This window comes from Haliotis cracherodii, unplaced genomic scaffold, assembly GCF_022045235.1.
Source record: "Haliotis cracherodii isolate W230 unplaced genomic scaffold, xgHalCrac1.p SCAF_19, whole genome shotgun sequence".
Lineage (NCBI taxonomy): Eukaryota > Metazoa > Mollusca > Gastropoda > Lepetellida > Haliotidae > Haliotis > Haliotis cracherodii.
Window position 1 is genome coordinate 2,336,866 of NW_027266274.1, and position 15,241 is coordinate 2,352,106.

The 15,241-nt window shown below is 43.6% G+C and overlaps 1 protein-coding gene across 1 annotated transcript in view; it reads right to left on the bottom strand.

Annotated features, from left to right (window-relative positions):
• LOC139466662 (syndetin-like) overlaps nucleotides 1-15,241 on the bottom strand; it is a 65,178-nt gene that overhangs the window by 16,253 nt on the left and 33,684 nt on the right. Inside the window, exons 12-21 of the mRNA XM_071248258.1 lie at nucleotides 14,915-15,098; nucleotides 14,172-14,270; nucleotides 7,451-7,541; nucleotides 7,151-7,354; nucleotides 4,936-5,042; nucleotides 4,269-4,357; nucleotides 4,052-4,143; nucleotides 3,759-3,785; nucleotides 3,539-3,661; nucleotides 3,010-3,107 (exon numbers count right to left, since the gene is read on the bottom strand). Of these exons, the coding sequence (XP_071104359.1) occupies nucleotides 3,010-3,107; nucleotides 3,539-3,661; nucleotides 3,759-3,785; nucleotides 4,052-4,143; nucleotides 4,269-4,357; nucleotides 4,936-5,042; nucleotides 7,151-7,354; nucleotides 7,451-7,541; nucleotides 14,172-14,270; nucleotides 14,915-15,098 (1,114 nt within the window). The remainder of the gene's footprint in view (nucleotides 1-3,009; nucleotides 3,108-3,538; nucleotides 3,662-3,758; nucleotides 3,786-4,051; nucleotides 4,144-4,268; nucleotides 4,358-4,935; nucleotides 5,043-7,150; nucleotides 7,355-7,450; nucleotides 7,542-14,171; nucleotides 14,271-14,914; nucleotides 15,099-15,241) is intronic.

Below are 15,241 nucleotides of genomic sequence, written 5' to 3' on the forward strand. Positions count from 1 at the left end.
ATGTCACTTCCGGTGATGACATCACCTGTGGCATCACTTCCGGTTGTCATTCAATGACCTCGTTGGCGATATATGTCTTCTATGATTTCATATCACTTTATGACGTAGTTTCCGTTGTGCCCTTTTTAGATAATGATATTAAACGTATTTTGACATAAGTCCGGACGTGAGGTCTCGCATGATGTCACTTCCAGTGTTATTGAATAGGGCAGACCATGCAGGGGACGGCGGGGGACACCAGAAATGGGCTTCACACATTGTACCCATGTCGGGATTCAAACCCGGGTCTTCGGCGTGACGAGCGAAAGCTTTAACCACTAGGCTACCCGACCGCCCCTCTGGTCTCCATGAGCTTGCCACTCTTTGTGTAGCTGACTTAAAGGCTTGCATCTTAATCGAGATAACTTCCAAGTGTGAAGGTGGAGATTGTTGAGGCAGACATAAAATATGTCCGTTTTCGATTGTCTCAGTAAATCGTGATGTACCGGGAGTTTCAGAGATTCTTCCACTACGAGGGGTAGTAACCTTGGAAACCATGCCCTGTTTGGCCATGCCTGGGCTATGACAATTATGATGCAGTCTGCCTCTTCTATTTTCTTCAGAACTCTGTCTAGAAGAGCCCACAGGGGAAAATGCGTAAGCGACCATTCCCTCCCAGTCCATAGAAAGAGCGTTGACCTGGAGAGCTTGCGGGTCTGGTACAGGACTGACGTAGACTGGTAGTTTGTTGTTGAGATATGTGGCAAAAATATCTAAGTTTGGAGTATCCCATAGGTAGGTTATCCACTTGAATATTTCAGGATGTAGTGACCATTCCGTGGGTACAATCCTGTTTTTCCGGGATAGGTAATCTGCTAGGATATTTAACTTGCCCGGTATATGTCTTGCTTCGATCCTGCAAATCACTGAGTCTACCAAGGCAAATAATCGTGTAGCCTCCTTTAATAAAGAGCTGAGACTTTGTGCCCCCCTGATGCTGTATGTAAGCAACCACGGTCGAGTTGTCTGTAGCAATCTTTACTGATGAGTGGTGCAGATGATCTTGCCATGCTTCTAGAGCTAGATATATCGCTTTCATTTCTAGGCAGTTGATGTAGGGGGGGGGGGGGGGGGGGGGGGAGGATATGAGAGTGGAGAACCGGGCATGACATTTTGACGAGTCAGCCACCAATGTAGTTCTGAGATTCGAACTGGTGGGGGTTGAATTAATGTGATTCATCTTCAACCATGAAGGCACGTAGAATTTTCTGCAATTCCGGTATTTTAGTAAGCCTGTCGCCCGTAGGAGACGGCTCGTCCAGGTAGAAGGCGACCCTGATCGCCTGCCGATGGAGCCATTCTACGACCGTCTTCATGATCCGTGTGATGAAGTCTTCACCCTACCGGTAGCTCGTCTAAAGGTAGTAGACTCCAACGACCGTGACGGCAGGGGAAGGGACCTCACTACCTCCCCCGCTGGCTCGCTGTCAACAGCATAGCAAGCTGTTGTAGCTGGTGACGAACAGCAGTGTCCATGGATCCCCAATGCCTGTCCACTACAAGAATCTGGGAGGGCGCTGGTTTCTTGAAGAGTAGCCCCCAATCCAAGTCCCTACGCATGGGTGAGGAAAACGACATGCCATAGATCGGGTAGCGCGATAGAACAGGTGGTTTGCTGAAACTCTGCCCCGGCAGAGCAGAGGCAAGTTCTGGTCCATATCGTGAGCCATGGCTCTGAAGACATCGGGAGGAGAAGACTGAAGAGACTGCGGCGTATCTCCAACCTTAAAGCCAGCACATGTCGGTTTGTCATCATCTAATTATGCAGGAAGGACAATACTTGTGAGGATCTACTTAAGACAGTATACTTTGACACGAGGCAGAAAAGCCCGACATGTTGCCACATGTATAATCAAGTCAAACAGTGAAACACGTGTTGAACACAAACAATGGATTACCAAGGATTACATTCCAGGAGTCTACAGGTAAGACATACTATCATTACTGTATTAGAACAACTGTAGACACACGATAAGTACTAGCAGAATACAAACTAGCAGTCTATCGCGACCAGCTCAGAGGCGCGCTGAAAGATTTGTGACATGTCATAGGGAAGTTTATTGTTTACATTCCAGCTTCTGGCTTCCTTTTAACGTGCGACTAGAGGTATGAGATACCCATTTTGTACGACTAAAAACAGCCTAAAACAGTTGATCCTTTCAACTTCCTAGTAGAGCGGAGATGTTGGACCTCTGCGAAGGAGGTCTTCCTTGAGTCTAACAAGGGGGGAAGCAGCAGACGACATATCAGGCCAGTGGTCAGTTGAAAGCGATCAACTGTAGGAGAGGGAGTAGTTACGAGCAAGGGGCTTGGTTTACACATGGGCCGGAAGGGCGGCAGCCAAAACAAGTCAGAGAGCAATCCTCCTCAACGGAGAGAGATGTAACCGTCGCCAAATGGAGTTAGTTTCTTGTTAGCAAGAAGACATGGGATAACACAAATTGTTTGGCTATGCATGCTGGGGAATGACCATGACCATGCACATTGCTGACATTGTGTGTATCATTACCACACACTCCACGACATCACAACAAATGGGAAGGGGGTCAAGTGGAGAAAACAGGTGATACCAGGCTGTGAAAAGGAATACATATGCATCATATCTTCGTGTAATGGGAAACAGAAGTGAAATAATGTAAAAAGAAAAACACCAGGTGATAGAATTGAGAATCAGGGTGCTGGATATGTCAGGTGATCAGATCGCAGGGGTCGTCTGTCACGGGATTTCAGTGGTGCGTGACCCATGATCACAGTGGTGACTTTGTGATGTACGGGATGTGTTGGGGTGAGTGGTGTTTTTGAAACTGGAAACTTTGTTTTAGTACGTTTCCACAACAGGATTGAAGAATAAGAAGATATGGATAGTGTTGGATAGGATAAGTTTTAAAACTTATGTTTTATAAATGTCTTGCTATGCTTAAGAGTTGTGTTAGCTACATACTGTAGTGTGAGCTGTCAGGATGTACTCACAGTGACTCTGCTGCTATGACTCTCTCCGCCAGTCCATATAATCGGTCCCTGGACCGCAGGTCAACTATTGTAGACATGGAGGCTGGCAGGATTTTGTCCTGAAATACACAAAACAAAGTAACGGAACAAGTCATTGACCTGACTCACAACATAATCAACTGACTCACCATGCTATCCTTTAACTGAAAAACCCATTCAACTGACTCGCCATGCTATCCTTTAAGTGAAAAACCCAATCAATTGACTCGCCATGCTATCCTTTAACTGAACACCCAATCAACTGACTCGCCATGCTATCCTTTAACTGGACACCCAATCAACAGACTCACCATGCTATCCTTTAACTGGACATCCAATCAACTGACTCACAATGCTATCCTGTAACTGGACACCCAATCAACTGACTTGCCATGCTATCCTTTAACTGGACACCCAATCAACTGACTTGCCATGCTATCCTTTAACTGGACACCCAATCAACTGACTCACCATGCTATCCTTTAACTGGACACCCAATCAACTGACTCACCATGCTATCCTCAGCCTCGCCGGCCATGTTCCCTGGTACGTTTGACCCAGCTATCATCCTCTCATGTATTCGATGTAGGGTTGTTCTCAAACGGTTGTTGACCGTCCTGTCATAGGACACATTCTGCAAAACAAGTGTTGGAGGACATGAAGGGAGTGATTCAGCCCAAACCATACATCGACATTGTGTACATACATCAATACACGTCACGTATACTCACCGTGTCAGATCCAAAGAATGTATATACCTGAAAGAAGAGAACACAGGGGTACTGCATTGAGTAAATATACTGTTGGTGGAGAACACAAGTTAAACAAGCATATACAAAACACAATGTCAAGAACCTAATACTACATTAATGTTTTGTGAATTCACTGTCATGTTGAATGCCTCATAATACCAAATCAGGGCAACTTGTCACATACAGAGTCGCTACAAAGGCATTTAAAACTGTGATATCATGGGTGATTTAGATTTCTGAAATTTAAACCACAGTCACTATGCAATACTTACAGTATAGAGTATGTAATCAAAAAGTTGAGCTGTGCAACTGATCACATCATAAGCAATGGGTTTCAACACTGCCATCATCTGTAGATATTTACCTACAACAAACAACATTCACTGTTCAAGACACCAGACAGAACAAACATAAGATTAGTAAGACAAACAACACTTCTAGGGCCTGACATATTATCTGCTAAACACCTCAAGTGATAGGTTCTCATACCTATAACCCGCAGGACGTTGAGCGTTGTGTTGCTGATGATCGGTGAATGTTTCTGCTTCCTCCCATGATTTGACCGTTGACGTGCATATCTGACAAAACACAAGGAATTCAATCAAATGCAAGCATGCTTTTCCACACATAAAACATCAACAACTTTCTTTGGGGATTGAATGTATCTCTACAGTGTCTATATGTGATAATTACAATGCCAAGTTGGAAATTTAACAGAAAGTGAATCACACATATTCATGGACATAATGGAATAAATGGTAAATTCTGCTATATAATCCATTGAAATAGGAGGACAGGAGTCAGAGGCCCAGTATAAGCATTCTTCATGGTGCTGCATCTTCAGTAGAACTAACTGCCTAATGACCTCCAGACGGGACTATGGGAAGACAATGTGACAAAGCCAGGATTTACACGTACAGCACAGACAAGTGTATCATTCTGTACTGCATACAGCGCCCATAAAATGTCCAGGTCTTGTGATGGGTCCGACCATAGACCTTCTGATGCGAGGTCGGATGCCTCGCCCACATGACCACCAAGGTACGGATGTCATGGGTGAGATGACTCAGGCGCCTGCTACAAATGTACCTGTATGTTGTCACTTCTGCTCTTCATGCAAGTATCAGTGCCCCCCTGCAAGAATCAGTGCCCTTACCTGTGGGACCTGGTCTCTCCCGTCAGCTCATCGATGTAATCCTGCTTCAGTTCATCTGCTACATCAGAGTCGCTATCGGAATCTCTGTAGCCATCGTCATCCTTCTCCTACCAGACAGAGATGAAAGTTAGTGTTGAAAATCTCTGCCTTTCTTTTTTTTTTTTGTATATTACATAACACAAAATAACTTCTGTCCTACAAAGATCCTGGCTTGTAGACTGTACTGTTTCCAAACAATGTATCTCATTTCCGTACCACCCATCCTAAATAACATATCACTCAACTGTACCACCTACCCAAGATAACACGTCTCCTGTACCACCACCCTAGATAACACATATGTCTATTATACTACCACCCCAGATAACACATCTGTCTATTGTACCACCACCCTAGATAAGACATCTGTCTATTGTACCACCTGCCTAGAGAACACATCTGTGTATTGTACCACCTGCCAAAATAACACATCTGTCTACTGTACCACCTGGCTAGATGACACATCTGTCTATTGTACCACCACACAAGATAACACACATGTCTATTGTACCACCACCCTAGATAACACACCTGTCTACTGTACCACCTTCCTAAATAAAACATCTGTCTATTGTACCACCACCCAAGATAACACATCTGTCTACTCTACCCTCACCCTAGTTAACATATCTGTCTATTGTACCACATGCATGATAACACATCTGTCAAGTGTACCACAACCTTTGATAACACACCTGTCTACTGTACCACCACCCTAGTTAACACATCTGTCAATTGTACCACCTGCATGGTAACATACCTGTCTACTGTGCCACCACCCTAGTTAACACATGTCTATTGTACCACCTGCATGATAACACACCCATCTACTGTACCACCACCCTAGTTAACACATCTGTCAATTGTACCACCTGCATGGTAACACACCTGTCTACTGTACCACCACCCTAGTTAACACATCTGTCAATTGTACCACCTGCATGGTAACATACCTGTCTACTGTGCCACCACCCTAGTTAACACATCTGTCTATTGTACCACCTGCATGATAACACACCCATCTACTGTATCACCACCCAAGTTAACACATCTGTCTATTGTACCACCTGCAGGGTTACACACCTGTCTACTGTACCACCACCCAAGTTAACACATCTGTCTATTGTACCACCTGCATGATAGCAAACCTGTCTATTGTACCACCTGCATGATAACACACCTGTCTACTGTACCACCACCAAAGTTAACACATCTGTCTATTGTACCAGCTGCATGGTAACACACCTGTCTACTGTACCACCACCCTAGATAACACATCTGTCTACTGTACCACCACCCTAGATAACACACCTGTCTACTGTTCCACCACCCTAGATATCACATCTGTGTACTGTACCTCCACCCTAGATAATACATCTGACTAGTGTACCATTGCCTAGAAAACACATCTCTCTACTGTACCCTCACCCCAGATAACATGTCTACTGTACCACCACCCAAGATAACACGTGTCTACTGTACCACCGCCCTAGATAACAAATCTGTCTACTGTACAACCACCCTAGATAACACATCTGTCTATTGTAACACATCTGTCTACTGTACCATTGTCTAGAAAACACATCTGTCTACTGTACCCTCACCCCAGATAACATGTGTACTGTACCACCACCCTAGATAACACATGTCTACTGTACCACCACCCAAGATAACACACCTGTTTACTGTATCTATGCCCTAGATAACACATCTGCCTACTGTATCTACGCCCTAGATAACACATCTGTCTACTGTACCACCATCCTAGATAACACATCTGTCTACTGTAGTACTCTAGGTATTAAATCTGTCTACTGTACCACCACCCTAGATAACATGTGTCCACTGTACCACCACCCTAGATAATACACCTGTCTACTGTCCCACCACCCTAGATAATACACCTGTCTATTGTACCACCTGCCTAGATAATACATGTCCACTGTACCACCACCCTAGATAATACACCTGTCTACTGTACCACCACCCTAGATAATACACCTGTCTATTGTACTACCTGCCTAGATAATACATGTCTACTGTACCACCTGCCTAGATAACATGTGTCCACTGTACCACCACCGTAGATAACACATGTCTATTGTACCACCACCCTAGATAACACGTGTCTATTGTACCACCACCCTAGATAACACGTGTCTACTGTACCACCTACCCCAACACTTGAGAAGACATCTTCCTGCTCATCCTCATCCTGTTGTATGTCAAATGGACTTCCTTCCTCCAGGAAGCGTGAGAAGTAGCCATTGCTCTGTAGTGATGTGTCGTTGATCCTGTCTAACCCAGACACCTTGTCCACATCCACTGAAGGTGTTACAGATTTCATCTTCAACTTCCAGTTACGTAAGAACCGAAATTCCTGAAAAGCGAAAAGAAATGCAAGGAGTATTGCGAATGATTGACACCTATACTGATCTACTACAAGAATATCACAGCTACATAAGTACCAACATACCAGAAGCTGAAGAATGTTAAAATTGGACTTCACAGGACACAATTCCCAGCCTTCATTTTCCAGAAACATCCTCAGTTCGTCAAGACGGGCCCTGATAAACAGATCATATCACTGAATGAATATAAAATCAGGAATGAGAATATTAATCATGAATGCACTGAAGAGAAATTATTTGTCTGATGAGAGAAACAATAATAACCTATACACTGACAATGAAGTGGAATAGAAAACACTGAACAAAATATCTAGCAATAGTTATCATTGTGTATAATTCTAAGAATACTACCTCTATTACATCATAGCCATAAATTCCTGTTTATGTTGAGAACCACACTATAAATTTAAATAAATTTTCAACAGAAGTCCTCTTCACTGCCAACATATCAAATGGTTGTGAGGGAAACCCTATCCCTCGTCAGAGGCCGCAATCACCTCACTTCTTTCAACCCATGACCCTCATCAGCTAGATGCAGATATTTGGGGATGTGGGAGGGATTAATTCCTGATGCAATAGAGGTAAGATTCTTAGAATTATAAACAATGATAACTATTGTAAGTTAATTCTTGTGAATATCCTACCTCTATTACATCATAGCCAGTATACACCAGAGGGACCGGTGGGATCTGGTATCTAGCATCCCTTAGATATTTGGCATTTGTGAAGTGGGAATACAAGGATTGTATACAAAAGGGACCAAACGGGATATGTCTAATGACCTAAGTTCTAGGCTAGACATAGAGAAAACGTCATATCATGAATATAATATACATATATTTAGCCACAAATGTGATACTTAGACATATTGTGATGTCACTTCCGGTGATGACATCACCTGTGACGTCACTTCCGGTTGTCATTCAATGACCTCATTTGCAGCATATGTCTTCTATGATTTCATATCACCTTATGATGTCGTTTCCGTTATGCCCTCTTGGATAGTGATATTTAACGTATTTTGATGTTTGTCCAGACGTGATGTCTCGTATGACGTCACTTCCGTTGGTAGTACATCATACATCCTAGATTATCATGTAGAAACTGTATATCACTTGTATCCTTTCAATCTATGATTTCAGTGTTGCCACTTGACTTGTTTACTATCCAATAGCAAACTAGTAAAAAGGTCAACTTACCCTGAGTTCATGAGGTATTCTGAAATCTTCATTCCCCCAAACAAGTTCCCGAGAGAAGATAGAGTGAGTGAATGTGGTTTTACGCAGCTTTTAGCAATATTCCAGCAATATCACGGTGGGGGACACCAGAAATGGGCTTCACATATAGTACCCATGTTGGTAATCGAACCCGGGTCTTCGGCGTGATGAGCGAGCGCTTTAACCACTAGGCTACCCAACCGCCTTCCCGAGAGAAGAAGGGGTGGCAAGGTTACTTGGAGACTGGGCTGCCACCAAGGGTCCTGGTCTGTATAGTCCATCCTGATCGGTCTGTATGTCTTGTGAGTAAAAGTTTGACAACGTGTTATAGGACTTCTACTGGAGGCTAGCTACGACTTGTTCAATGGAGTTTGTATTCCGTGTGGCTAGACTTGTTGCAAGAGCTCTGATCTCGTGAGGTCTGCAACTTCCCCAATTTGGTTTGGAGACATGTGCCAGTCTGTAGCTATCTGTAATCACCGATCTGAGCCATCCTGCTACAGAACCCTTGATTATGTCCTTTTCTTACGAGGGTTTGCAAGAGATAAAAAGGCGTTTTCTCTGCTTTCTGTGGGGTTGAGTAACTGTAATGAAGTATCTCAAGGCTCTTATGGGACAAAGTAATCTGTCTGGATAGTCCACACTTTTACTTAAGGCTGGTATTGTATATTGCCTGTGTCCGAGTGGGCCAAAGGTTGACAACTGGTTTTTGGCAATAAAAGCCAGAAGTGACCTGAACGACACTGATTTCAATTCTTGGCTATGAGTTACGGTGGAAATGTCAATAGTGTGTAATTCTGATACACGAGCTGCAGTGGCCATGGCTAGGAGACAAGCGGTCTTCCTGGAAACTAATAGTAATGTCACACTTCTCATGGGTTCATAAGGAGGTTTCATCAATGCTGACAATACTATAGATAGATCCCATTTTGGAAATATTTGGTGTTTTAATGTTTTCCAGTGCAAGAGACTTCATGAGTTGATTCAGTACTGGCTGTGTACCTACAGATAGGTATTGTAATACTGATGCCAGGGCAGATCTATAGCCTTCGATAGTGCCGTGTTGAAATTTCTTGTCGTTTCTGAGATAGAGCAAGACTTCAGCAACTTTAGGTATTGTTATCTCCACGTCTAAATAATTTCTTATTCTCCACTCGATGAACTTGTCCCATCTGTTATTGTATAGGGCAGACGATGCTGGTCTCCATGAACTTGCCACTCTTTGTGTAGCTGATTTAGATTAACCGGCAGCTTGCATCTTATTCGAGATAACTTCCAAAGAGAAGGTGGAGATTGTCGAGGCGGACGTAAAATATGTCCGTTTTCGATTGTCTCAGTAAATCGTGACGTACCGGGAGTTTCAGAGATTCTTCCACTACGAGGGGTAGTAACCTTGGAAACCAAGCCCTGTTTGGCCATGCCTGGGCTATGACAATTATGACGCAGTCTGTCTCTTCTATTTTCTTCAGAACTCTGACTAGAAGAGCCCAGGGAGGAAATGCGTAAGCAAACATTCCCTCCCAGTCCATAGAAAGAGCGTCGACCTGGAGAGCTAGTGGATTTTGTACCGAACTGACTGGTAGTTTGTTGTTGAGACATATGTCAAAAATATCTAGGTTTGGAGTATCCCATAGGTAGGTTATCCACTTGAATATTTCAGGATGTAGTGACCATTCCGTGGGTACAATCTTGTTTTTCCGGGATAGGTAATCTGCTAGGATATTTAACTTGCCTGGTATATGTCTTGCTTCGATCCTGCAAATCACTGAGTCTACCAAGGCAAATAAATGTGTAGCCTCCTTTAATAAAGGCTGAGACTTTGTGCCCCCCTGGTGCTGTATGTAAGCAACCACGGTCGAGTTGTCTGTAGCAATCTTTACTGACGAGTGGTGCAGATGATCTTGCCATGCTTCTAGAGCTGGATATATCGCTCTCATTTCTAGGCAGTTGATGTGTAACTCCTTTACTTGGGTGGACCATTTTCTCTGTATTGTAATATCGCCCATATTGGCACCCCCCCAACCCTCTCCTGACCTGTCTGTGTAGAGTTGATGTAGGGAGGGGGAGGGTGTGGGGGAGGGTGTGGGGGAGGGTGTGGGGGAGGGGGTGGGGGAGGAGGATATGAGAGTGGAATACCGGGCATGACATTTTGACGAGTCAGCCACCAATGTAGTTCTGAGATTTGAACTGGTGGGGGTTGAATTAATGCTTCTAGGTCTAGGTCTTTGGTGGTATTCATCAAATTTGCAGGTGACGTAACTGTAGTCTGCCTCTGTAGGTTAGATCTTGGATGGAGGTGAGCGTGCCGGACAAGACATCCACCAGGGTCTTGAATTGATGGGCTGATCGAGTGCGCTTGATATCATGTCTTCTACTCTTGAATATCTATCCTCTGGAGGGGCAACTTTGCCCTTGTTGAGTAGAAATCTTGCGCCTATGTAGTTGATGTCCTGTGTGGGTACTAATTCTGATTTTTAAGGGTGAACCAGGAAACCTAAGTAGTTGAATAAGGCACACTGTATTTAATCTGATTTACAACTTGTCCGATCGGCCAATAGGAAGTCGTCTATATATCCATGTAGCCTTATGACCTTTAGAAGGGCGAATCCGATGATGGGATTGGTGATCCAGGTAAATAACCAAGGGGCGATGGATATGCAGAATGCAAGTGCCCTGAGCTGGTATCTCTGATCGTTGACTGCGAAGTGCAGATAACGACAATGAATTGGATGGAAGGGGACGTAAAGAAAGACGTCTTGAAGGTCCATGCTTATCATCCAATCTGCTTGTCTTAAGGCATTTTTCAACTTCTTGATAGATTCCATCTGAAAATTGGGAGGCTTTTCCAGACATTCTTTGTTTAGGACTTTTAGAACTATGATTAATCGCATCTCTGAAGAATTCTTCTTTGGTACCAGGAATACTGGGTAGTAGAATCCGTGAGTGGTGTCTGACTCTTTTAAGGTGCGGATAGCTCTCTTTGCAAGTAATTTGCGTATGGCCACATCTGCTGCAATTAACTTTCGTCCTGATGGATGGAATTGGGGTCCAGTAGGATGGATGACTAGTCTTGGGCGTTTTAAGAAATGAAGTTTGTAACCTTTTCTTACTACTTCAAGCAGCCATGAGTCGTCTGTGATGGCTTCCCAGAACTGCATAAGACGACCACTGACTGGTCCCTGAATAGGGGGAGTGCTGAACTTGGGTAGTCTTTGGTCGATGTCTGTGAGACAGGCTAGTTCAACGGCATTCAATGTGGTTGTAGTGTTGATCTTCTGAAGTTCTAAATCGTTGTCCACTGGGCAGGCAATGTCGGTAGGTTGAGTCATTTCTGGTGGTATCGCCCTTGGAAGCCTCCTCTGCCTCTACCTCTTCCTCTTTGTAAAGTGGGATGATCATCTTTGGAGTTCCTATTCTTGGAGTGAAATGATGTCCTTCCATGTAGAGTGAGTGAGTGAGGTTTTACGCCACTTTTAGCAATATTCCAGCAATATCAGGGCGGGGAACACCAGAAATGGGCCCTTCCATGTAGAGGCTTGAAAAGATTCCAGACCAGAGTTCACATGATGAGATTTAGGATTCTGTTGGATGTCAATGAGATTGTGGATTCTTGAAACTTCTGACTAGTTAATGTTGCACTGGCTTCCTGCAATGACTTCAGCCTGCCGTTGAATATCTGTGGAGCTGTTGAAAGGCTGTGATAGCATGGATCTTCTTTGCTGCTCTTGAATCATATGATGAACTTGCTGTAGCAGATGATTTCTTTGCATGAGCAGGAACTGTGCTGACATCCAAACTTGTGCTGATTGAAGATCTTTCTGCATCTTCAGCATATGGTCCAGTGAGGTGTGAATAAACCCGGTCTGCTGAAGTGTCATCTCCATGGGGGTGTCTTAGGGAAGACCTTCACTCTCATTGTTCGGAGGAATGACGTGGCGAATTCCAGCTGCAGTCCAGTTAATATATGAACTGATATTAATCATCTGTTTTATTGATGTTGTCAAAGTCCCTGTTTTTGGCGATGTCAACGAGCATCCTGGTGTTAGGTTTCTTAACAAGATCATAGAAATCTTAATCAATACGTATACTAGGCTGTTGTGTCAAAGGAGCATTGTGTGTCTTGTAAGCACTTTTATTAAATGCAGGCATACCAAGTCTGATATTATGCGCTGATGAAGCATTCAATGATGCTTTGATTTTCTTGATGATGTGATCAATATATAACAGCCCTAAGGGTATGAAATTCTTCAGTTTTGCTGACAGGTTCTTCATACCCAGCACGTTCTAACAAGGGTTTGGCAGTCGTTTTGTCTTTGTTATCTGGTTTTAAGGCTGGCATTTGTTTAAGTTCTGCAATGATATCTTTAATGGAATAATTATTTGGTTTGTAATTATCCCCCGTAGTAGAGTCCCCATTGCATGAAGAACCAGTGTTAGCGATAGAACCGCATACCCTGCTCAGGCTGCACCTGGGGTAGGACATATGGCTGGGGGTAGAATAATCCTGGTCATCTGATCTATGGCTGGCGGAGCAGGAATCACATGTTCTATAACTGTATGATTGTGACGTAACATCCACTTCGCTTTCCCCGCCCTTATAACTGGACTGTGTGATGGTATGAGATGGCGCACGCTTGGGAATTCTATCCTGATTTGCACGAGTTTTGTTGTCAGTTTGTCTATCATAGTGGCTAGAAGGGGAAACGTGGCATAGAGTGGCTTCTTCCAAGTCTAGATTATCCACCTTACCAGCCGCTTCCGGATGTATGTGACTGGTACATCAGTTCCTTAACTATATTGGGAGAGTGGGATGAGTGACGAGATCTCATCTCTTCAGAAGGCGACCCCACTCGACACTCGCTTGTCACACACGTGATTATCTTTAGGTGTCACAACAGACTTAATAACTTTTTTACAGGAAGCAGATGAATATTTTGCTGACGCTCGCGTGTTCTTTTTATAATCAGGGTCATTCAGCCATGCCTTAAAAAGTTTCTCAAACGTCTCCTTGGACAAAGGTTCACAATAACTGCACCTTGATTTTTCTGTGCAATTGCTTTTCTTGCATGATAGCCAACTAGGGTGAGGGTCACCAGAGATTTTATGTTGCCCACAACCTGAACAGACAGGCGTCTGTTTTGGGGATGAAGTCCTTATCCCACAACATGTTCTCTAACTAATTACTTACGAAAGCCTTCTGCCTTCTGATACCCCTGTTCTCTGTTTGTATGACCGCTCACTGCTTGTCTTTAGTGAAGCTTGAGATGATCTAGTATGGATTGTAAGTGTGGAACAGCAATCATGTGTACAGATGTATGCAACAACAAATTTTCCTTGTTGTCATCTGGACACACAGAAAAGAAAAGTGGTGATTCCCGCCTTGCGCATGCGCAGTGGCGTCTCTCTCGAGGGATAGGGTTTCCCTCACAACTATTAGATATGTTGGCAGTGAAGAGGAAGTCTGTTGAAAATGTATTGAAATTTGTAGTGTGGTTCTCAGCATAAACAGGAATTTATGGCTATGATGTAATAGAGGTAGGATATTCACAAGAATTATCACAATACTTACCTATGATGATTTCTGAAGTAGTTGAGACTCTGCTGTTTGAGGGAATCTTGCAGACCCTCTGACTTGCTGTCACAAAACTCCTCCCCAATCTCTATCATCCTGAGACAAGACAGAGTCCTTGTTGATTACATCAGCTACTTTAGTCATCTAACAGTATTATCCATGTGGTTCAAGGTGAGTGACTTCATAAGAATTTACACAAAGGATGCATATTAGGAGAGAAACACACTGTGTCTAATGGATAGCTATGCTAACTGTAGAATTAACGGCCAAAAACTGAAGTTGGAAATGAGTGTGCAACATGTGGTTAAAAACGTTTTAGTGACATCGCAATAACATCCAAGTTCTTCATTTTGACACTGTTAGCTTCTTGACACTACTTACATACTACTCACTGAGGAGATTATAGTTCTTAAGCAAATGTTATTGTTGTCCTGAGTTTTTAAGTTAGGTGTCAGATTATAACACGGGATAAACATTAATATAGACACCAGCCTTGTCATAACAGAAGGTTAATTATAAGTCATGCAAGTGAAGAAGTAATGTTTATATTTTGAGCAATATTTCCATCACCACTTAATTCTACATTGTGATGACTATGGCTGAAACAGTTGAACAGCTGAGGTTCCATGTGGTCTTCACTGATTCACTGCAATGCCCCCCTACAACTACCATTGTGGGGATGAGTCTCATTCCAAGAATGTTCACATTTGTATCACACACCGGTTCTGCCAAGTACATACCTATTGATGATGTCAAGGACTTTGATGAACTCCTCGAGCTTGAAGACAGAGAGGTCAGTACCAAGGATGAAAGTCTTCACCTTCTGTTGGACATCTTGCCAGACACGGCCTCGGCCATACTCCAACTTCTGCATCACATAGCGCCGGTTGAATGTAGCTTCCACACTGCTGCCACCAGTCTCACCTGAACAACATACGACACCAGTAAAGACGCTCTCACGAATATATGTGTCTGACATTGCTACCAATGTGGGTGACAGTGTGGGGTATATTTGGGTGATGGTGTCAGGTACAGGTGGGTGATGGTGTCAGGTGGGTGACAATGTC